General features: G+C 36.4%; 1 protein-coding gene across 3 annotated transcripts in view; it reads right to left on the bottom strand.

The window, feature by feature from the left end:
* The window catches only part of DYNC2H1 (dynein cytoplasmic 2 heavy chain 1), a 319,367-nt gene that overhangs the window by 61,264 nt on the left and 234,566 nt on the right, over nucleotides 1–23,537 (bottom strand). For all 3 annotated transcript variants that reach the window (XM_036028642.1, XM_028516717.2, XM_028516716.2), the window contains one exon: nucleotides 20,559–20,675. In XM_036028642.1, the coding sequence (XP_035884535.1) occupies nucleotides 20,559–20,675 (117 nt within the window). The remainder of the gene's footprint in view (nucleotides 1–20,558; nucleotides 20,676–23,537) is intronic.

Here is a 23,537-nt window from a genome sequence, read left to right on the forward strand (position 1 = left end):
GTAAGTGGGAAAAATATAACAGCACAAGACAGTAAAGTACTATAATATTTTTATAACATAATCCACTGCCTATAGACCTTCACAGAATTTTAATAAAAAGTAATGTAAAATGACCCTATCTATAAAAATTAATGTAGCTATTTTATGTATTCTAAAAAGATGAAGATTTGTAGCAGTAGTAACATGACAATGTTAGATAAATTTAAGAAAAAATATCAAATTATTATTTATAATTCAAATATAGCTAAAATCACAAGCAAATTACAACATCTAAACTGTATAACTTCAGTGAAACTACCAAGGCTGTACAGTCATATTTTAGTCAATTAATTATTTTAAGAAGCTTTTTTTCTTTAATGAGTTAATACAATTGACTGAATCATGTACTTTTAAAGGATGGCTCTGACATGTTATAGTTCACCTTGTCACTAAAAAGCTAAGTGTATTCAAAGAAAATCTTATCTGATTATGAAGCTGCTAGAGGAAAAGATTATAGGGTATTTTTAAATTTAACTTTTATGCAAGGAATATCTTTTATTTATTTATTTATTTATTATTTTTTAAAGATTTAATTTATTTATTTTTAGAGAGGGAAGGGAGGGAGGGAGAGAGAGAGAGAAACATCAATGTGTGGTTGCTGGGGGTGCAAGGAATATGTTTTAGACCAGAAGAACTAGTCCAATTTGGTGCAATTTAGAAGTGAATCCAGAAATTTTGAGTTTTAACTGAAATAGTTTTTTAAGTGGGATGCTATTTCAGGCACATAAAATGGATGACACATGAAAGTATATATATATTTGGATCTTTTAGAAAACGGTTCCCTCTCAGAAAGAGTTTTTGTCAGCAAAGGAAATTCAAGCAATGGCTAGATCACATTAGCAAGCTTTTCTGTGAAGGTGCAGACGGCGAATATGTCAGGCTTTGCGGGCCATAAGGTCTCTGTCATAGCTACTCAACTCTGCTGCTGTTGTGCAACCTATTTTCCAGCAACTCTCTGGAGCAGAAATAACCTTTCCTAATTCTTAGTCCATATGTTGGGGTGGAGTTGACTCAACTCAATTCCAGAAATTAGTGTGTAATATAGAGCATAACTAATTAGAGCATTCCATTTTCCTGACCACAGAGATTAGCTCAAGGAAGTCCACACGATGAGACAGAGATAACAAAATGCAATAGAATTTTACAATCATTTTGTGACAATACAGAGCATGAAAAATAGTGCAAATAGAAGAGCAGGGCATGTGTGTATGTATACATATGTACACAAATATGTATATACAAACTCTGTCCAGAAAGTATGCAGCCATGTAATATGAAAAATAGAGACATTTACTGAAGAAGATAAAGATACAAGAAACATTGTACATAGGACAATGACATCTCAGTCTCCTACAAAGTGGTACCTTGGGACCTCACAGTTTTCCCGATCACCATCAGCTGCCCTGTTGTATTTTCCTGAATCCCACGGATGGTCTGAAATCTCTTCCCTTTCAAAGGCGATATTAGTTTTGGGAAAAGCCAGAAGTTGCAGGGTACCATATCTGGGCTGTAGTGGGGCTGAGTCACTTGGGTGATTTGATGTTTCACCAATAAACTGCACAAGACATGATGCATGAGCAGGGGTGTTGTTGTGATAAGGCTGCCAATTACCAGTTGCCCAGAGCTGCAGCTGTTTTCATTGTACCGCATCTCCCAACCAACAAAAACCACTGAGGTGTTACTGATGGGAGAGAGAGTGACCCGAAGAGGTTCCCTCCACTCCCTTAGTTCTTGTCTGCAAGAGAATATTTCAAGTAAGAGGCAAATACATATAGTGGAAATGAGGTAGCAACTTTATTTATGAAATATGCATGAGCACAAAACTGCAACTAGGTACCCAGCTAGTCTACATGTCCCACATATAGAGAGAAAGTTGTTATTTAAGTTAGTTTGTTCTATATGAGTAGGTATTTAGCTAATCTAAATGGGGTTCAGGGGCTAAATGAGGTCTGTCTAGAAAAAGTCCAGCCATTGTTAATATAACAAGCACGGTCTGTATGACATCAATGTAACCTGGCAGCCAAGGGGAGGGATTGGAATGCACATGTGTGAACAATGATGACTTTACTAGTAAGTGGGGGCAGTAGGTGCCATTGCTTGAACATGTGTACTGTATGGCCAACACATTTAAATAACTGAGCAAGTAGAGCAAGGAATCCACATAATATTTTGTGTTAAGCTTGAATATTCCTCCACAAAAACTATTCAGGTGATTGAGAAAACCACAGCTATAGGCAACTGATGATTGGCAGCTTCATCGTGACTTGCCTGTTCATGCACCACATCTCTTGAAGAGTTTTTTGGTGAAACATCAAATCACATAGGACTCAGCCTCCCTACAGCCCAGATTTGGTGCCCTGTGACTTCTGGCTTTTCCCAAAACTAAAATCACTTTTGAAAGCAAAGAGATTTCAGACCACTGATGAGATTCAGGAAAATACAAAAGGGCAGCTGATAGCAATTGGGAGAGCTGCGTGAGGTCCCAAGGTGCCTACTTTGAAGGAGTCTGAGGTGTCATTGTCCTATGTACAATGTTTCTTGTAGCATATACAGTGATCCCTCACCTATTGTGGGAGTTACGTTCCAGAGACCCCCGAGATAGGGGAAAATCCGTGAAGTAGTGGTGTTACATTTATTTTATTATTTATATATACTTTAAGGCCTCATAAACCCTTCCCATACTCCTATAAACCTTTCCCACTCTCTTATTAACCTTTCCCACACTCTTATAAACACTTCATATGCTCTTAAACACTTTCTACACTCTTTAACCTATGTAATTTTAACAATATAGAAAATTCTATATGGGTACTCACCAGTGAAGTATACTACAACTTGAATGATGAAGATCATTAATTATGTAGCTGTGCAGTACTGATGGCGATGAAGGTGATGATGATGATGAGATGAATGTACTGCACAGCCAAGAAGAGCATTACAGCTCATTACATATCAGGCACTTCATCAGGTAGTGCAGTATCTTCACCCTGGGCCATAACTTCTATTTCCGCTAAAGGCATAGGCGTAACTGATCTCTTTGTCCAAGTGATGAACATAGTTAAGGGGAGTTGCTGGCACTGCGTTTTATCTGCCAAGGCAGCTTCTCCATGCAGAGAAATGCTCTTGAGTCCAAAGCATCTCTGAAATTTGTCAAACGAGCCCTTGCTGGCACTGAATGGAGTTGGTCTGGTGGGAGAAGCACTTGATGGTCCTGCTTCTGCGTTGTTGTCCTCATTTTCAACCTCATCACTGTCGTTAATGTCCGTGCTTTCTGCAAAACTATCATAAAGTTTCTTGGCCTTGGTCCAGATGGTGTTGGTATCCAGTGAGGTATTCTTCTTCCTGCAGTCATTTATCCACAGGGCCAATGCAGACTCTATCCTCACAATGGCCTTATTGCGGGAAGTGACCACCCTCTTTGCAGTCTTGTTAAAACTCATTGTTGCCGTAGACCTAATATGCTTCTCATCTTTCTTTATGTAGTGAACAGTAGATTCATTGATCCCGTACTGGCAGCCTACAGACACGTAGCTTTTGCCTTCCTTTAATATGTTGAGAAGTTCTACCTTTTCTTTGATGGTAAGCATATTCCTCTGCTGCTTGGGTTCACTGCCAGAAGCCTTAGAAGGCACAGAATGTTTGGGTGGCATTGTAGGGCTTGAAATAAATTCAAACTTTTACGAAAATTTCACAAAAACACAACACTGCAGAGCAACACTATGCCCAGCAATCAGACATCTATGTGAAGTGGACCAGGAGAGATGCTAAACGTAAGGGCACAGTGCCGGAGAGCAAACAGATCAATGCTACAGCCACTGAGCCAATCAGCACCCACGATACAGAACACAGTGCTGTGGTTGGTCAACCTCCATTCCATAAGCCAATACTGTCCTCTCTACAGTCTTGCATTGGCAAACTTGTGCAAGTAGTAGTAGCATACTGCATTTCCATTGTGTACAGTATGGTATTCATACACTGATGAAATACATACTGTATTTTATTTCGATTTAATATTCTTTTAATATGTTTGAATTAACATTTTTTATATTTTTATAGTTTTAAATTTTTTAAGGCAAAAATAATTAAAATCATAAATATTATATAAATACCTATATACGGCAAAATCCCATGGTACAGCAAAAACTCCACGATACAGAATTAGGTATATATATTTTTAAAAACCCATGATACAGTGAAGCCACAATAAGTGAACTGTGATATAGCAAGGTATAGGAGACCGTTCTGCGTGGCATGGGCCCAGCTCCCACTTGGAGATGCACAGACCATGCCCATGGACAGGTTCTCCCACAGGAATCAGGCTTGCACTGTACCTAGACTGCTATGAGACTTGCTTTTGCTAAAACTCCCCAACTCTGAATTGAGACAGCAAGTGCTTACTGTAACTTTTTAAAATCCATGCTAAACCTTCCAAGGACAAGTGTAGGTTCAACCACTTTTCCCTTTGCATTTGCAAATATCCTTCTGTGATGTCATTAGTGACATCTTCTCCTTTGTTTTCTGTAAAAGGTAACCACCTAAAGCAAACCTGTGTATAGTAAATAAGGACCATCATGTAATGTGAAAAGCAATAAAAGCCAATTGAGGCAAGGGCCAAGGCTTTTTCTCCTCTTGAGAGAGAAGCCACCAGTCCTTTTACTCCAGAGGATTCGGTAGTCCATGTGAATGTCTTTTTTCTCAGCTACAATGCCATTGGCTCCACGAGCCGGGGTCCCTGACAGCGAGGGACAACTGTATCTTCTTCTATAAATGTCTCTATTTTTCATAGTACATGGCTGGATATCTTCTGGATAGGCCTCATGTACCTTAGCCAGCTTTCAGGTTCCCCTCCCTCTTCCCTTTGGAAATAATGTACAGCTACAAAGGCTTTCTTTCTCAGTTAGTAAATGCTCTTTATCTTTGTGAAATTATTACAGAGGCCCCCTTTCCCAGCATAGGACCCCTCTTCCTCCTGTGCAATTCCCACTTGTAACATTCAGAACACCAGCAATCTTAGTGAGATTGTTACAGAAGCCCCCTTTTTCTTAGCACAGTCTCTAGGACTCTCCCCTCCTCCTGTGCTATTTTGCTTCAGATGCTCAGGACTCTGAATTAATTGATGAGACATGTCTTCCTTTTGCTTCTAGCCTCCTGTATTAAGTTCTTTGTTAGATTGTAATGGCAAGGGCCCTGACTTTATTTCCCCCCTGGTTGCTCATTCTTAGTTGCTACCTAACCTCTGTTAGTATTCCTTATTAATTGTTTAGACTGGAGGGGCATACACATGATGGACAACACCTTCCCAATCAAAATATACAGTTATAGTCCTGATCTTGCTGTGATTTTGCCGAACCAGGAGACTTCTATTGGAACAACTGGGCCTTTGTTTTCATATCATAGCCAAGACCCACACTTCATCTCTGGTTATGACCTTCTTGTGGAAATCTGGTTCATTGGTAGCAGTTTGAATCAAGTCATTAGTAACTGTGACACAATGTCCCTTCTACTGGGGTAGCAGAAGCTGCAAAACAAGTTTTGCCACAACACATTTCATGTGTCAAAATCTTGGACACAGTAGTTTTTGGAATCTCCAGATCAGTTTCTAGTTCTCTCACTGTGAGTTGCCGATCTTTGTTGATTGTGGCCCTTACACATTCAACATTCTCAGGTGTTCTGATTGTTGCAGGCCTTCCAGAACGTGGATCACTTTCAACAGATTCTCAACCATCTTTGAAGCATTTGTGCCACACATTTATTTGTATTGCACTCATTGCATCATCCCAGAAAGCCTCCTGAATCATCTGAATAGCCTCCGGCAGAGGGATGTTGAAGCTTAACGCAAAATTTGATGCAGATTCCTTGCTTGATTTACTCAGTCCTTTTGAATATGATGGCCACACAGTACATATGCTCATTCAACAGTGTCTACCACCCCCACTGACGAGTATAGTGAAGTCATCATTGTTCACACATGCACATTCCAGCCTGCTCTCCTTAGCTGCCAGGCTACATCAATGTCATGCAAACTGTTTCTATTATATTAACAATGGCTGGATTTTTTCCAGACAGGCAGGATATTATATTGGTTTCAGTAAATCAGATTTTTCAGAGTATGTATAAAAATTGTATATATAACACATATAATATTACTGGGTCCTGATTACACCCTTTCAAGTTTCTTGAAAGAAGCTATGACTGAAACCAATTAACCACTTTTTCAGTTATGTGAGCCATAAGTTTCCGTTTTTTGGCCTCAGGCAGTCTGAACTGGGTTTTCCATCACTTGAAATCTAAAGAGTCCTGATTAATTTAAGTTCAACATCTCCTGTCCCAAGCATTCATAATCAGAATGATCAAAAATCTAACATAGTTGTATTAAATCATGCCTATCCAGAAGTAGATTTCTGACAAGACTATGGGAAAGGGTGAGCAGGGAAGGGAATAAAAAAAGGAAAGAAAATAGTTCTGTGAGTTGAGTGAATTGAAAGATTTGAAAGATCTATATTGAGTTTCTGGAAGCCCATCCTCCAAGATAGCTGTCTGCTTTATTGCTTTGTTTTATTGTCCCAAAGCCAGTTAGTAGCAAACTCATACATACATACATACATAAATAAATAAATCAGAGCTAAGATTTCTAAATGTGGTAATCACTATTCATTTTCATACCAAATTGTCAGGTGAATCAAAGGCAACCAAAGCTATCACATTTTAACACTCATTTCATTTAGTTTAGTTCCAATGAAAAGTATTTAACTTAAAGAAGAGGTCAACCAGAACAAGTGTGTGTTAACTTCCCAATAAAGCGGTTCAATCAGAAATGCTGAAGCGCTAAAATCAAAGGCAAAATTGCTGGTGACTAGTAAAGCAAGGAAAGGCAAGGCTGTGAAAGAGAGAGGAGGGAGTATTCGAGTTGATGTACTGAAGCTAATATTGGAAGCTATCACATCTTTGTCAAAGTAAAATCAAGAGAAAGTTAGCAAGTAAATAGAAAGAAACTTGTGTTTTAAGTGTACTTATTTGCTCATATTATATGCCTTGAGAGTTTCAAAGCTTCTTATTTAAAATACTACAATATTCATTAACACCAAACTCAGCAGGGAGAGAGGTACACAATTTCCAGACATCATGGTGAATAGGACCTTTAGCCTTGTCTATAACTCTTTGTTTCTTTGATAGAAAGCCATTATTCACACATAAGTTAGGTATGTAAAACAAAATGGCAAAACAAAGTTTTTTAAAGTAGGTGATTAATTTTAAAATGGCATATTAATAAGAGTATACTTATTTTGAGGAAAGTGTATTTAATAGGTTATCTGCTCCATAACTTGGCCAGAGGAAAGATTCTGCTGTTCTGTGAAGCTATCGAAGAAGGAGGTATTCTAGTGGAATAATGGATGGTGATGCAATCTCACGTTAAAGAGACCTAGTGCAGACAAGGCCATCTAGGTAGAAGAATGACTAACGTTCTAAAGTACTGACTTGTCACAGGAGCATCATGAATTTCCACATTAAGTTATTTTGTTACATTTTAACAATTACAGCAATATAAAAGAGAGAAGAGTGGATTATGAAGAATGATAAGAATGTCATAGAATGTCAGCATTTTTATCTGTTTAGAACAGTGATTTTCAATTTTTTCATCTCATGGCACATACAAATTAATTACTAATATTACATGGCACACCAAAGAATATATTTTTCCTGACCTGACAAATAATACAGATATAATTTTGATTTGTTCACACTGACAGCTATTATTGTGTTGGCTTTAGATATTTTTTTAGTTTAAAGTCTAAGTGAAAAGAGGTCAGTGTCCCTGACTAAATAGTCAGGTACTGCATGCTTTAAAAATCCTTGCAGCATGCCAGTGTGCTGTGGCACACCAGTTGAAAATCACTGGTATAGAGCAAAGAATAGTAGAACATTTTACTCCAAATAGGCATACAGTGAATAGCTTTATATCTTCATCCATGTCCTCCTAACAAGTAATGTATATTTTTTCATGACAATGTTATCCTTCTTGGTATGTTTATGTGTACACCTGACTCATAGAAAGACAGTAAGAGAGCATAAAGCATGTACACTGTTTTAAAGTCTGAGAAGATTCCAACTTTTCTAATATTAGAAAAACTGGTTTACAACCTTCAGGCTGAAAGGATTTCAATAGTCAGTCCACAGATTCAGTGAGAAATAATTTTTTAAAAAGTCCAACACTGCATAAGATCATTACTTAACAGAAAAAGAAAGTCTACAAAGCATAATTACTTAAGAGATACACAAAGCTTATTTTTAAGTTGCTTAAAATATGAAATAGGGAATTTCAGCTTCTGTCTTTAGCAGAGGTAGATACTGCTAAAAGCAACTAAATATGTTGACTAAAAAATAAAAGCATCTTCTTAACATATACAACTATAACAATTACTGAGAAGACAGTAAGGAACAACAAACAACTAAGTGCTGGGATTTCCATCACATCCTGAATGTGAACCCAGGGTATTCTGGGTTAGAGAGAGATTGTTAGTTACCTCAGTAAATAATAAGTATGTTGTTACTACACCTTTGGGGTGACAGGTTAGAGCCAGACCAATGATCTTATATAAGGAGCCAGATGCACAGCGAGTACAAGGTTGTGAGGAATGGTTATTCTCTACTTTTAAAGAGGAAAGTGGCAGTTGTCCTTCCCATCCAAAGAGAACTGTTCTAGGGAAAACACAGGCTGGAATTCTAATCAACACTGTGGTGTGTAAATAACATTCTCTAGGAGCCAAGTGCTCTAGAGATGTTTTCAAGTTTGGGATTTATCCCTTTTGACATGCAGATACCCAGGGAGATAAATGCTCTGGTCTCTTCACTCTCTGGGCTTAAGAATGTAAGGCTGTAACCTTAGACCCTCTTGAAGAGATAATAGAGATTTTATTATCTATTCTGATCAGAGCAATTACCTAGAAAAATGGTTGCAAAGCTAATTCTCAGGGTATGTGAAGAGTTACCTAATAAGGCAGGAACTTTTTAAGAGAACACAGAAAAATCCAGAAATGTTTTTATTTCTCCACAGTAAGGGTGGCAGAATGGCAAGCAAGTCACTGAAGTTCACAGATGCCAGTAAAGCTGACCTTCAGTATTTGGGGACATGAGCCTGGAGGCCAGAGATAAATTCAGTATTTGTTCAAGTTGAAGATGTTAAAAAAAAGTCCTTCAAAGAAACAAAAACTCCAAATGACTACAGCCTCAGTAGAAGGTCAAATAGAAATAAACTGATTTCTAACCATCACCTCTGTCTCTAGAACTTCAAGGAAAATTTCCCATTACAATTTGCTACTATTTAGAGAAGGGAGAAAATGTGTAAGAATCTTTCCTCAAAACCAATTGTCACAATTGAAACTTTATTAGTTTGTATATACTACTTTGGAGGTTACAATAAGCCTCAAGAAGATAATTTAATTTATATGGTTACAGAGTAGTGGTATGTCAAAGTATTTGAAAAGAGCATATTCCTGACCCTGACCCAAACCAAACCCTAATCTTACACTCTAAATTGGATATAGAACCCATTTAAATTCTCAGCCACAAATAATTCCTGTGAATAAAGTTACCAATATAATTTAGCAGTTCATGGTTTTAATAAAAATACTATACAGGTTAACAAGGCACTACTATGAAGTTATCAGGTACTATGTAAAAAAAAATCAAATATACCTAAAACAAAAACAAAAGCAAACAAAGCAAACAACTAGAATAGGTACAGAATCACAGAAATGGAGATCACATGGAGGGTTATCAACAGGGGAATGGGAGGGGGAGAAAAGGGGAAAAGGTACAGAGAATAAATAGCACAGATGGTAGGTAGAAAATAGACAGGGGGAGGGTAAGAATAGTATGGGAAAAGTAGAAGCCAAAGAACTTATATGTATGACCCATGGACATGAATGAAATGGGGGGAATGTGGGTGGGAGGGGGTGTGCAGGGCAGAGGGGAGTGAATGGGGGGAAATGGGACAACTGTAACAGCATAATCAAAATATATTTAAAAAAATAAAATATACTAAGAGTTCCTCGAATAATCACACATAAAACAAAAACATTAAAGTTATGTTAAACATTTCAAAAACGATAAAAACATTGCAATAAAAAACAAGCAGATTTGGAAAAGAAACATAGAATTTTAAAAAAATAAAACTATTAGCCCTGGCTGGCGTAGCTCAGTGGATTGAGTGCGGGCTGTGAACCAAAGTGTCGCAAGTTTGATTCCCACTCAGGGCACATGCCTGGGTTGCAGGCCACAGTCCCCAGCAACCGCACATTGATGTTTCTCTCTCTCTCTCTCCCTCCCTTTCCTCTCTAAAAATAAATATATAAATAAAATCTTTAAAAAAAATCTTCCACCCAAAGTCCAGGAATAGATAGTTCCACCAGCAAATTCTACCAAATATTTAAAGAAGATTTTTTAAAAAATTGAAAAAGAGGGAATGTTTCCAAACACATTTTACTAAGCCAGCATTACCCTGATACCAGAACCAGACAGTAACACCACACACAAAAAATAAAATTAGAGGCCAATATCCATGATGCGTGTAGATGAAAAAATCCTCAACAAAATATCAGCAAACCCAACACAACAATACATTACGAAACCATACTCACATACCATTTTTAATGGGATTTATTCTAGGGATGCAAGGATGGTTCAATATTCACAAATCAATTAACATAACATATCAAGTCAATTAAATAAAGAATAAAATCATGATCATCTCAATAGCTACAGAAAAAGCATCTGACAAAATTAACATATGATAAAAACTTTCAACAAAGTGGGTATAAAGGGATGTACCTCAACATAATAAAAGCTGTATAGGATAAACCCACAGCTATATGATACTCAAAAGTTTAGAAATCAAAAAAAGAATGTGTTATTTTTTAAATATATTTTATCATGCTATTACAGTTGTCCCATTTACCCCCTTCACTCCCTTCCACCCTACACAACCCCTCCCCCCCACATTCCCCCCTTTTAGTTCATGTCCATGGGTCATAGTTGTAAGTTCTTTAGCTTCTACATTTCCCATACTATTCTTACCCTCCCCCTGTCTATTTTCTACCTACTGTCTCTGCTGCTTATTCTCTGTACTTTTTCCCCCCTCTCCCCCTCCCATTCCCCTGTTGCTAACCCTCCATGTGTTCTCCATTTCTGTGATTCTGTTTCTATTCTAGTTGTTTGCATTGTTTGTTTTTGTTTTAGGTGTGGTTGTTAATAATTGTGAGTTTGCTGTCATTTTACTATACATGTTTTTTATCTTCTTTTCCTTAGATAAGTCCCTTTAACATTTCATATAATAAGGGCTTGGTGATGATGAACTCCTTGAACTTGACCTTATCTGAGAAGCACGTCATCTGCCCTTCCATTCTAAATGAAAGCTTTGCTGGATAGAGCAATCTTGGATGTAGGTCTTTGCCTTTCATGACTTGGAATACTTCTTTCCAGCCCCTTCTTGCCTGTAAGGTCTCTTGTGAGAAATCAGCTGACAGTCTTATGGGCACTCCTTTGTAGGTAACTGTCTCCTTTTCTCTTGCTGCTTCTAGGATTCTCTCCTTATCTTTTATCTTGGGTAATGTAATTATGATGTGCCTTGATGTGTTCCTCTTTGGGTCCAACTTCTTTGGGACTCTCTGTGGTTCCTGGACTTCCTGGAAGTCTATTTCCTTTGCCAAAATAGGGAAGTTCTCCTTTATTAATTTGTTCAAATAACTTCTCTACTTGTTGCTCTTCCTCTTCTCCTTCTGATACCCCTATAATTTGGATGTTGGAACATTTAAAGATGTCCTGGAGGTTCCTGAGACTCTCTTCATTTTTTTGAATTCGTGTTTCTTTATTATTTTCTGCTTGGATGTTTCTTTCTTCCTTCTGGTCCACTCTATTGATTTGAGTCCTAGTTTCCTTACCATCACTATTAGTTCCCTGTACATTTTCCTTTATTTCACTTAGTGTAGCCTTCATTTTTTCATCTAATTTGGTATCAAATTCAACCAATTCTGTGAGCATCTTGATTACCAGTGTTTTGAACTGTGCATCTGATAGGTTGGCTATATCTTTGTCACTTAGTTGTATTTTTTCTGGAGCTTTGATCTGTTCTTTCGTTTGGGCCTTTTTTTTTTCTTGACACTCCTGTTATGTATTGAGGGGCAGAGCCTCAGATGTTAACCACGGTGGGGTATCCCCGTAGCTAAGTTGTGACACTGTACGTGGGGGAGAGGTGTGAGACAGAACAATAGCGCTTGCTCTGCTCTCTACTGGATTTCAGTCACTTCCGCCACTTACCCCAAGCAAACTGGGCCTTTCTGGTGCCGATTCCTGTGTAGGTGGGTTTGTGTTCATTCTAAGACCCTGTGGGTCTCTCCAACACACTCTCCTGTGAGGATAGGAGTCTCTCCTGGAACTTCAACCGCCACGGGTGTTCTTAATCAGTGTTTTGAGGCTTTATTTCCCCATGCTGGGACCCTGGGTTGAGTGGTCTGTCTCACTCCCCAGTTTTGCCTGGTTTAGCTACGCACAAATGTGGGACTGCCAGGTCCACCAGCCACCTTGTGCTCTGCACCCCTCCACTATCCATCACCTTGATGGGTCCGCCAGCCACTGCCTGTGCACCCAAGGTCTGCCAACTACTGCTTTGCCATGATCCCTCTCTGCATGGCCACCCGGCTCTGCCCTTCCTACCAGTTGGATGAATGTGTCTACTTTAACTCCTTGGTTGTCAGACTTCCATACAGTTCAATTTTCTGTTGGTACTGGTTGTTTTTTGTTTCTAAATTGTTGTTGTCCTTATTTTGGTTGTGTGAGGAGACAGTGTGTCTACCTACGCCTCCATCTTGGCCATAAGTCTCCCCTTGGGAGAATTTATTATTCTCCCCTTGGGAGACATTATGATTCAACATAGTGCTGGAGATCCTAACCACAGCAGCCAGACATTCAAATTGGAAAGTAAGAAGTAAAACTGTCACTATTCATAGACTGTTCACATTCCTTCCCTTACTGCTGGAATATCGGATTGATTTCCAGGTGGCTATTTCAGCTGATTAGTTTAGCCAGGCACCTTCTACCTCCAGAACTCTACCCGTTGTTTACATCTATAGGAGTAGATATGTCTTTATGAAAATCTGCACCCTGCTTCACCTTGTCCCACCTCTTTGCCCACAGCTCATGTAAATTTCTTTCAGACTACTACCTTTTTTTCCCCTTTCACCTACTTGATATATAAAAATTCTGGCAAAATTCTGGGACAATGGATATGTTGTCTTTTCTATCTAGCCATGTTACTGGTGGTTTAGACTCTGTGTCCCAATACAGGTCTTCCTTTTGGCTAGCATTTTGGCTCAATAAAATCTTACTTACAAAAAGACTTTCAGGTGTGGAAGTTACAGATTTTTGTTTGTTTAATACTGTGTTCACATCTATTTTCTATTAGACCCATACAATAGCCATGTGAATACTGATTCTACTTTCAAAATATCTGACTCTTACTCTGTAAACAGATTGCCACAATACTCAATAAAGTTCCCACCATCTTGCTCTTAGAACATTGAGTTACAATGTTCTCCCTCATAATTGGTATTCAGACCTCTAGTATCTCAATCTAACCCAGTGTTTCTATCATTATCTATGTTTATAAACATAGATCTTTACCTATTATTTTTACACCCCCTTATTAGATCTGTTTCAAACCCACTGCCTACAGGAAAACATGTAACTACTCTGATACAATATTTAAGCCTTTCCAACTTGGCCCTACTTCAGTATTTTGCTGTTATGTCTAGCCATTCCAATCCAAGTATCCTTCACTCCAGTCACGTTAAAATAACAAACATGGCAAACACATGAATGCAGAGAACTCCTGTTTCACCCAAGGAAAACCTTAGAAGAAGTTCAGAAGTGAGTTAGCTAAGGTACTTTATTTACTTTTTTAAAGATTTTATTTATTTACTTTTTAGAGAGAGGGGAAGTGAGGGAGAAAGTGAGTGAGAAGGCAAGGGAGAAATTGATGTACTAAAGAAACATCAATCTGTTGCTATTCTATGTCCCCATCCAAGGACTTGGCCTGCAACCCAGGCATGTGCCCTGACCGAGAATCAAATAGGCCGCCTTTTGGTTTGCGGAATCATGCCCAACCTACTGAGCCACACAAGTCAGGGCTAAGGTACTTTATATATTTAATGGGAAGTGCTTAGAACCTAGATGACTATTATTTACTTTTCATCAAAAATTTATTTTAATTGCTTAAATGTAATAATTCTTTAAGAAATTTTTAACACTCACCTGAGGATATATTTACTGATTTTTAGAGAGAGAGGAAGGGAGAAAGTAAGTGAGAGAAATATCGATGTGAGAAACAACTCCATGTGTGTCCCAACCAGGAATCTAACCCGCAACCTAGATATGTGCCCTGACCAGGAATGGAACCTGCAACCTTTTGGTGTGTGAGATGACGCTTCAAGTAACTGAGCTACTCAGCCAGGGCTGTATTTATTCTTTTAAGTTTAGCTAATATTTAATCATAACCTGAAAATAAAGATTAAAAAGATCATATAGGAATGTGGCATTAAGTTGTTTCACTTGAAACACTGATATGCATAAATTTTAAAACTCTTCAAAATTTAAGACAATTCCTATATCTAATTACCATATTTTAACTGGCCTAATTTAAAGTACAAGTTTTATGGAAATTATTATGCAAGTTATAAATTAGTACTACAAAAACACGGAGACAAATATGAGTAACAGCTGAAAAGGCTTCTGTAGGATGCTGGGACTTTGCCTGGCCATTACTACTCTAGCATAGTTAGAAAATTCCAGAAAGAAATAGCATTTCTAAAGCATTTCTATGCTTTAGATATTGTTTTGATGAACAAACAGAATCCCCATGGTGTGTTTATATAACACTGAGATCTGCCTTACTATGAAATAGGTACAGAAATAAGTTATACATGGAGCCATGCTGTGAGAAAAAAATTATTTTAGGAAATAATTTTTTTGATGATGATATGCAATATGATTTGGAGAAAGTATATATTAAAAGAAAAGTCAAATTTGCAGTTTTCTGCAATTATCCACCTGAGAAAGACTTAAAACCTAAGTTACGACAATGGTGCCAGGAAAAAAAAGAGAGATAAAACATTATAATGATGAAATTTAACATATTTGATAGATTAACTTGGCCATTATGAATTTGATGAATGACTTTGAAAAAACTTGTATTTACTATAAAATAAGAGTCTCCCACTTAAATGTTTCCTAGATGCTAATAAGTCCTAAATGTATGCCATAGTTCAAACATCCTTTTTGAGCTCCACACTTGTGTACCCACCTATCTATTAGATGTACTAAATTAAGCTTTTGATCATCTCTGTGGCATCATGGCCTACCCCATTCCTACCCTTGGATAATTTGTACTCTTGCAGTTTTCCCTGTTGCAGTAAATGGTGCTGCTTCCACCCAATAATTCAATACAGAAAACCAAGACATTTTTTAACCCCTGCATCCAAGTCCACATTTAGGTTCTTTCAGTAGTACTTCCAACAGGTAACTTAAATGCACCCATTTCTCCATCTGCTCTACCACCATATTCCGAGCCACCATCAACCCTTATGTGGACTACTTCAAAAGAGTCCTGACTGTTCTTCTTCTTCTTCATCTCATTCAAAACTCATGTCTACTACACAATAGCTAGTCAGACCTTATGAAATTATAAACAGGACTGTGGCAACTCAAAATTTAAGGCTCTTTCATGGTTTCCCATTGCCCTTGGAATAAAATACAAACTCCTTACTCTATCTTAATCATTCCCCTTATCTCATTCCATACTATCCTTTAGTTCCTATACTCCAATACAACTGACTTTCAGGTTTAACGAATGTGCCAACTTTTTCTCTTCCTGAGAAATTGGTGCATCATGTCCACTCTTCTTAAACTGGCCTTCCTCTCCAACTCTGGCTAGCATTTTCTCACTGCTTACTTCTCAGGTTCAGTTTTAAATAGGTCTTTTCTCTTTTTCTTTATAACAGCACCTGTCCTTTCCTTCCACAGCATTTGAAATAATTTTAATAGTATATTTATTTCCTTATTTTCTTGTTTAATTTAAGAAATATCTCTCTTACAAACTCAATGTAAACTCTGCAGAGTGGGTACTGTGACTATTCTGCACACAACACAGTCCCTAGCATAAATCTGCTGAAATAAACTAGGCGCTCAATTAAGATATTTTGAATATATGACTGATTAGTATATAATTATATAAATAATAAAAGCAATCCACTTAGAAAAGGGGTAAATGAAGGAGTGGTCATTATAAATCTTTGTACCATCAATAAAAGTAAAATGAATATTTAACAGAGAATGATCACATATGCCATACACAATCACAAAGGTTTTACATACATTAAATCACTTAATCCTTATGAGATGCCAATGAAGCAAATACTACCATTATCCCTATTTTATAGGAAATAGAACTGAGGCACAGGGAAGTTGAGTAATTTTTCCTAAGTCACATAGCTAGTATGTACTAGGGCTAGGATTTAAACCCAGCAGTCTGGCTCTAGAAGTCACATTCTCATACTATTATGTTATATCAGTAATGCACATTAAAAATATTTAACTGTAGTATCACAGGTTCGATTCCCAGTCAGGGTACATGCCTGGGTTGCAGGCCATGACCCCGAGAAACCGCACATTGATGTTTCTCTCTCTCTCTCTCCCTCCCTTCGCTCTCTAAAAATAAATAAATAAAATCTTTAAAAATATATTTAACTGTCAGGTCCCCTACCAGATGACCCAAGTAACACCCATTCAGAGGAGAAGTTGGCTGTATCTAAGTGAAATGGCTGGGGACATAAAAACCAGCTGCATATCCAACAATTTTTTGTGAAGTCTCTAAACAAATTCACTTCAATCTACTCACCAGAAAAAATGTAAATTTTCCATTTGTGGGAACTTTTAGCAAACTGTATTTATTAGATCTTTGAGCAGGAATTAAAAGTAGTTATGCCCTAATATTGACATTATACACCATGGCAAATAATCTCATAATTGAAGTATGTTACCTTTATATTAACATATTGTATGTGGGAAACATATTTATACGTTTTACGTTGACTGGTAGTAGAGCACGTGATAAAAACTACCCACAAACAATGTGTTAAAATATAACTTCATAAACTATAAGTTTCACTTTAAGAAAGAAAATTATAATCTTTTTCAATTAGAAATTCATTAACTCTTAAGTTGCTTTGTATAAAGAAATAACTAGTAAATAGGAAATAAAGAAAAAGTAATTTTTCAACAAATTACTAAAAGGAGGCTCATGTAATAAGCTAAAGATGAAAATAGGAGCTAGACTGATCCTTTCTAACATGTATCTAACATGTATCATTTCTGTAAAACTACACATTAAATATTTTGTGAGCTTATTAAGGGCAGAGCAAGGATGTACTCATATTTATCACCACAGTGTTTGTAATGTATAGCTCTGCGAGTTATAAAGTGGTATTTGTGTTAGACTAGTAAGAATTTTTTAAAGTTATCCCACTGAACAGAGAGGAAGGTAAGTCTAGAGGAAATCACAAGAACAGATACAAATGTTAAAAAGTAGCTGGCATGTTAAAAACAACAAAAACCCCAGCAAATATTCGGTGTAGAAACACATGAAACATTTGGTTCGGAGAAGTCAGAATGGGTACAGGCAGCCAGTCTGAAATGAGGCCACCAATGCCCACACTAATGAGTTGGCATTTTATTTTATTCCTAAGTAACCAAGTGAATTTTCAAAAAGGTGAATTATATAATTTAGAAAGAAATTAAGAGTATGGAATATGAACTCAGAAGTGTGGATCCCAGGTTTAACCCGAGGTCACCCATCTATCTTTAGCAGAAATAATAAAAGCCAAATGAGCCACATGCCAATGGGTTTGAACCTTCCCTTTGATTCTGCATTTTAGGTTGGGATTCCTGCTTTCCTTCTCCTCTGTGTGGCCCTTTAGAATGATGACTCAATTAAAGAGTTTACTGAGCTTATAAATGGGGCTTTATATGACCTCATATGACCTTAATATGAGCATATAAATAGGACTTATAAACATGAACCCAAGGAACTTCCCCTGAAATAAAATCTTTCAACATCCTATACACTTTAATCAGTACTTCTGCCCCCAAATTACTTCCATGTTCCTATGGTATTTTACTCTAACCAGGCACCCTCCTTTTTCCTTTGTGTGTAGGAACTGAGGAGTGAGCAGGTGTGTTATGCATGGCATGAATCCAATGTCAGAGAGCTAGTAATGGATCATATTTCTACATCCCAAATGAGAAAAATGAGGAGTGGAAAAATAAAAAAGAGAATTAATGAGTTTCTACTATTGGGTTGGATTTTAGGAGGCAAATAATTTATATAGATACAAATATATATATATATATCTGAAGTCCCTCCTGTGGTCTTCTTCACCTAATAACAGAAAAAAATTCTCCAGAGTTACAAAGAAGGTATCTGCATGTTTCGGCAAAGTGGGTAGGAGTGGAAGGGATGGGGCAACAATAAAATATAATGGGTATGATGGAGAGAACCAGGTACAGCAAGAAAGACTAAACTACATATTCCAGAGAACATCACACAGTGGGAAAAGTCAACTTCAGGAACTTTAGGAATTGCCCAAATTTAAAAGAATACAGTCCAAGAAAAGTGAGTTAGTAGATGAGCACATACTCAGCAACATGAGGTGTCCCTTGCAACTTCACAAATGCTCATTAAAAAGGCAATATTCAGCACAGGACACTTTGGTATACTGAATATTTTAAATGGAAGGAATATGAGAAACCACAGGTGCAGAAAGAACTCTCTTTACCTTCTGTGAGGCACATCATAAGACCCTCATCTGTTTGATGTGCCCACTCTATAGCCCGAACAAGGAACATTCTTTTCTCTGAAGATAGAGGGGTGTGCTGAGAGGAATCTAAACAAGCAAGCCTTGCTAAGTTCTCCCCAGTTTACTCCCTTTAGCTTATACCTCCTTTGGCCTTCATGTTTTCCACAACTTTGCATGCTTCATCAAACCTGGCATAAAAATGCTCAGGTTTAACCACTTGTTTGAGTCTTCATTTCTTTATGAAAGCTCTCATGTCACATAAAATTTGTATTAAATAAATCTGTATGCTTTTCCCTTGTTAATCTGTCTTTTGTAACAGAGAGCCATCTGAGAATCCAAATGTGTAGAAGAAAAAGACATTGCTCCTCCTTCACAGTAGAAAATAGTATCACTAGATTTCTTGTGAAATATATAGACAGAAGTTTCACCTTAAAGCCTAATGTGAGATAAAAAATAACCAATGAAAATTCAGAAGTAATGAGAGAAAAAATTACAAGAAAATTCAAGTGACAAAATCCTGTAGCAGACTTCAATCTTGTAATTCAGAAGGAAGGAAAGCTATCAATAGATACCTGGGCTACATCTCTAAAACATAAGATGAGATCTATGCAACCATTAGGATTACTTTTACAATGGGTTTTGCTATTTAGTAAAGGATAACTCAGTCCATTATTGAAATCATTCAACTTCTATCTTATTGTCCAAATGAAGACTTTGAAAATTTTATATTATTATTCTTAGAATAGCTGTATTATATAATATGCATACATGTGACTATGTATGTGCTTATATATGTAGACAGATTTTAAGAATTCCATGGAAAATCATCAAAAAATTAAAAACAGCCAATGTCATATTAAAAAAAGTTTCTGACTGTTGCAAGAAGCTGATTCCTGACAAGGAGAATATCACCCAAACATCAAGAAAAAAAATTGCTAAAGGAGAGAAATGAACAGTTGTGTAAATCTGGTTATTACTTGAAAATAAGCAAAGATTGGTTTAAAAAAAGAGTGGTTAAAGAATAATAACTTTAATATGAATTGGTTTGAACCATGGAAATCAAAGCCATAACTTCATGGTCAGAAATCTGGCAGAGGCATTTTTATAATATTACTAAACATATGAATTATAAAGTTATATTTTTTAATTCTAGAGAATAACAATAGAAACAGTAACCGTAATATCCTAATGGCTTTGCCTACTGAGCAAACAACTATTCTATTATCCACAAAATACCTATTCTACAATATAAAAACAAGTTGAATCCAGCTGATAAATTGTTTTTTTCCTTAGCACTTTCACTCCATGGACACACTCCACCTTTAATCAGTCACTGACTTTATAGAAAGGAGAGAAGGCAAGGTGTGAGCAAAATCGATGGCAGGCACCGGAGATGACACAGCACGTGCCAGGACAAGACAAACTGCACCAGTGACACTGCTGCTTGGACTGGTCTACTTCTACTACTGTTACTGCCTCCATCTCATTCCAGGACCTTGTGTATATTCCGAACAGAACAATGCAAAGTTTTACCAACATGGACAATTTGTAGATAAAACTGTAAAAAAAGGACAGGAAGCAAAAAGGGAAAAGTCAGAAGAATATACCACTACTAACCTGGTTTAGTTTCTTCCAGAGATTGAGGACAGGAGAAAGTTCATTAGACCAGATTTCTCTATCAAATTTGCAACCAGCTGTTACTGATCTGCCCAAGATTCTCAACTGTGAAATAACCTGAATGAACAAAATAAATAACAATAAATGCAGATACCTTCAGTCAAATAGAAACAGCATAGGTACAAAAGAGCTATATTTATTTTTTAAAAATAAAGACAAAATATAAATTTTAATTCCATTATATCTGCTCAATTGGTTTAATATTTTAATGATTTATGTAAGCAGTTAAAAAACAAAATAACCTAAAAACAGTATGGAGGCTCCTCAAAAAATTAAGAATAAAGTTACCATATAACCCAGCAACACTTCTTCTGGGTTATTACCCCCAAATTTTGAAAACATTTATTTGCAGACATATGCACCCCTCAGTTCACTGCAGCATTATCCATGGTGGCCAAGACATGGACACAATCATAGTGTCCTTTGATAAATGACTGGATAAAGAAGATGTGATACATAAGAAAAGATGAAATACTGCCATTTGTGACAACAGGGATGAATCTTGAGAATATCATGCTCAGCAAAATAAGTCAGACAGAAAAAGGCAAGAACCATATAATTTCATTCATATGTGGGATATAAAACTAACAGCAACAAACAAATAAAACAAACAAAAACTTATAGACACAGACAACAGCATGGTGGTGATCAGAGGAAAGAGGGACAGGGCAGTACAGGGTAAAGGGTGTCAAATACATGGTGATGGAAGATTATTTGACTTTGGGTGCTAGGTACATAATGCAATATACAAATGATGTGTCACAGAATTGTACACTTGAAAGCTATATATTGGTAATTTTATTAACCAATGTCACTCCAATAAGTTTAATTAAAAAAAATATATATAATAATGGTTCTTATTTGAAATGCTGTTTCTTTAGACAGAAGCTCTAATTATCCATTAATAACCTCTTAGTGTCTCTATTCATTTATTTCTGAAATCCAACTTTTTTCAGTTTGATTGGTTTAATTTCACAATTTCAAAATGTTGGTAAATTAAAGACAGTTTTTTGTAAAAGATAAAATGACAGGAAAGATAGTAAATATAACACACTGTATAAAACAGTAAAACAGTTTTAAATAATAACTGGTTGGATAAAACACCAAAAACTATACATTTTAAAGCTCTATATTAATTTGGTATCATCTTTATATTTCCCCTACAATTAAGACTTAAATGAAAGAAGTATAGATCAATTAGTTAAAACGAGGCAAGGAAACAATTATTCCCTATTTAGGGCTTTAGTTTCTGTAACTTCCTTATCATTGGCTATTTTTATCACATACTCAAAATCAATTCACTCACATTTTCTTTTCTAAAATAGTGTTTAATGATTTCCATTTCAATAGCATTAATAAACCTTCTTAATCCTTTGCTAAGAATGATCCAGAATATTACCAAGTATGCCAAATATTCTACTGTATATATTGGGGAATATACATAAAAACCAGTGATGTGTCCATTGATTATTATTCATAAATATGTCAACTAAATATTAAAACTGTGCTCTTGCATGGCTTATCTGACATAAAAGAAACCCAAAAAACTATGGGCATATGTTTTTCTAAACTATTATCTAAAATATCAACATTTGCAGCACGTTGACTAGCCCTTTTCTATTGTACTTTTCCAAAGATGTTGGTTGTTTTTCTTCTTTAACAGATTGGACTATATTTCATATTTTGTTGGGTTCTTATATTATTAAAGTTTGTAATAAAATAAGGGCCATAAATCTTTCTAAATGAATGCACTACTTAACTGTTAAAAAACCACAATCATGCTGTTCAACTCAGACACTTCTAGTTTTTGATTGATTCTCTAATCTTGAAAAAACTGTGGTAGTGATACAGTGTTTCATTTTCTTTGTTTTTCTGATGAATTATTTTCATTTGCTCTAGCTGAACCCTAAAACAGCACCTAATTTATCAGTTTTGCTAGACCACAAAATATCACTAGTTGGTAGTCAGAAGTAGTACTATTTTAACTCTAGCAACATTTTCTATCACTTATTTGTGTTTTAAATATGTCAAATATGACAGAAAAGTTAAGAATGCGAGAGATGTCTGCAGGAAAAAAGTTTTAAGTACTTTTTATATATGATGTTAAAAGCTATTATAAAATGTTTGCCAGCCCAGAAAAGGTCATGCTTTCTAATTTAGAAAAATAACATTTGAGGCTGCTTTTCTTAATAATAGTATCATAAATAATAAATAAAAATAAATAATAAAAACATTTTTATAATGAGGATAAGAGCTATTAACATAAAAATGGACCATCTTTTGTTTTTAAAAACCTACACATTTATCTTTTTTACAAAGCACAGATAATAAAATGTTTTTCCATTATTCATGTACTTAACAACAGGGATATTTTCTGAGAAATGAATTGTAAGGTAATTTGTACTTATATGAACATTATGGAGGGTATTTACATGAATCTAAACAGGACACGAGGCCTGTCCAGGAAAAGTCCAACCATTGGTAATATAACAAGAATGGCTTGTGTGACACTGATGTAACCTGGCAGCCAAGGAGAGTAGACTAGAATGCACATGTGTGAACAATGATGACTTCACTGTATTAGTCAGTAGGAGCAATAGATGCCATTGAGTGAACATGTGTACTGTATGGCCATCGCATCCAAAATGAGCGAGTAGAGCAACAAATCTGCATGAAATTTTGTGTTATGTTCGAACATTTCTCTGCAAAAACTACTCGGACAATTCAGAAGGCCACAGCAATGGGCAACTGGTGATTGACAACTTTATCACAACATGCCTGCTCATGCATCACATTTCAAGCAGTTTTTTGGTGAAACATCAAATCACCCAGGTGACTCAGCCCACCTAATAGCCAAGATTTGTCACTCTGTGACTTCTGGCTTTTCCCAAAACTAAAATCACATTTGAAAGAGAAGAG

The sequence above is a fragment of the Phyllostomus discolor genome, chromosome 6 (assembly GCF_004126475.2).
Source record: "Phyllostomus discolor isolate MPI-MPIP mPhyDis1 chromosome 6, mPhyDis1.pri.v3, whole genome shotgun sequence".
Lineage (NCBI taxonomy): Eukaryota > Metazoa > Chordata > Mammalia > Chiroptera > Phyllostomidae > Phyllostomus > Phyllostomus discolor.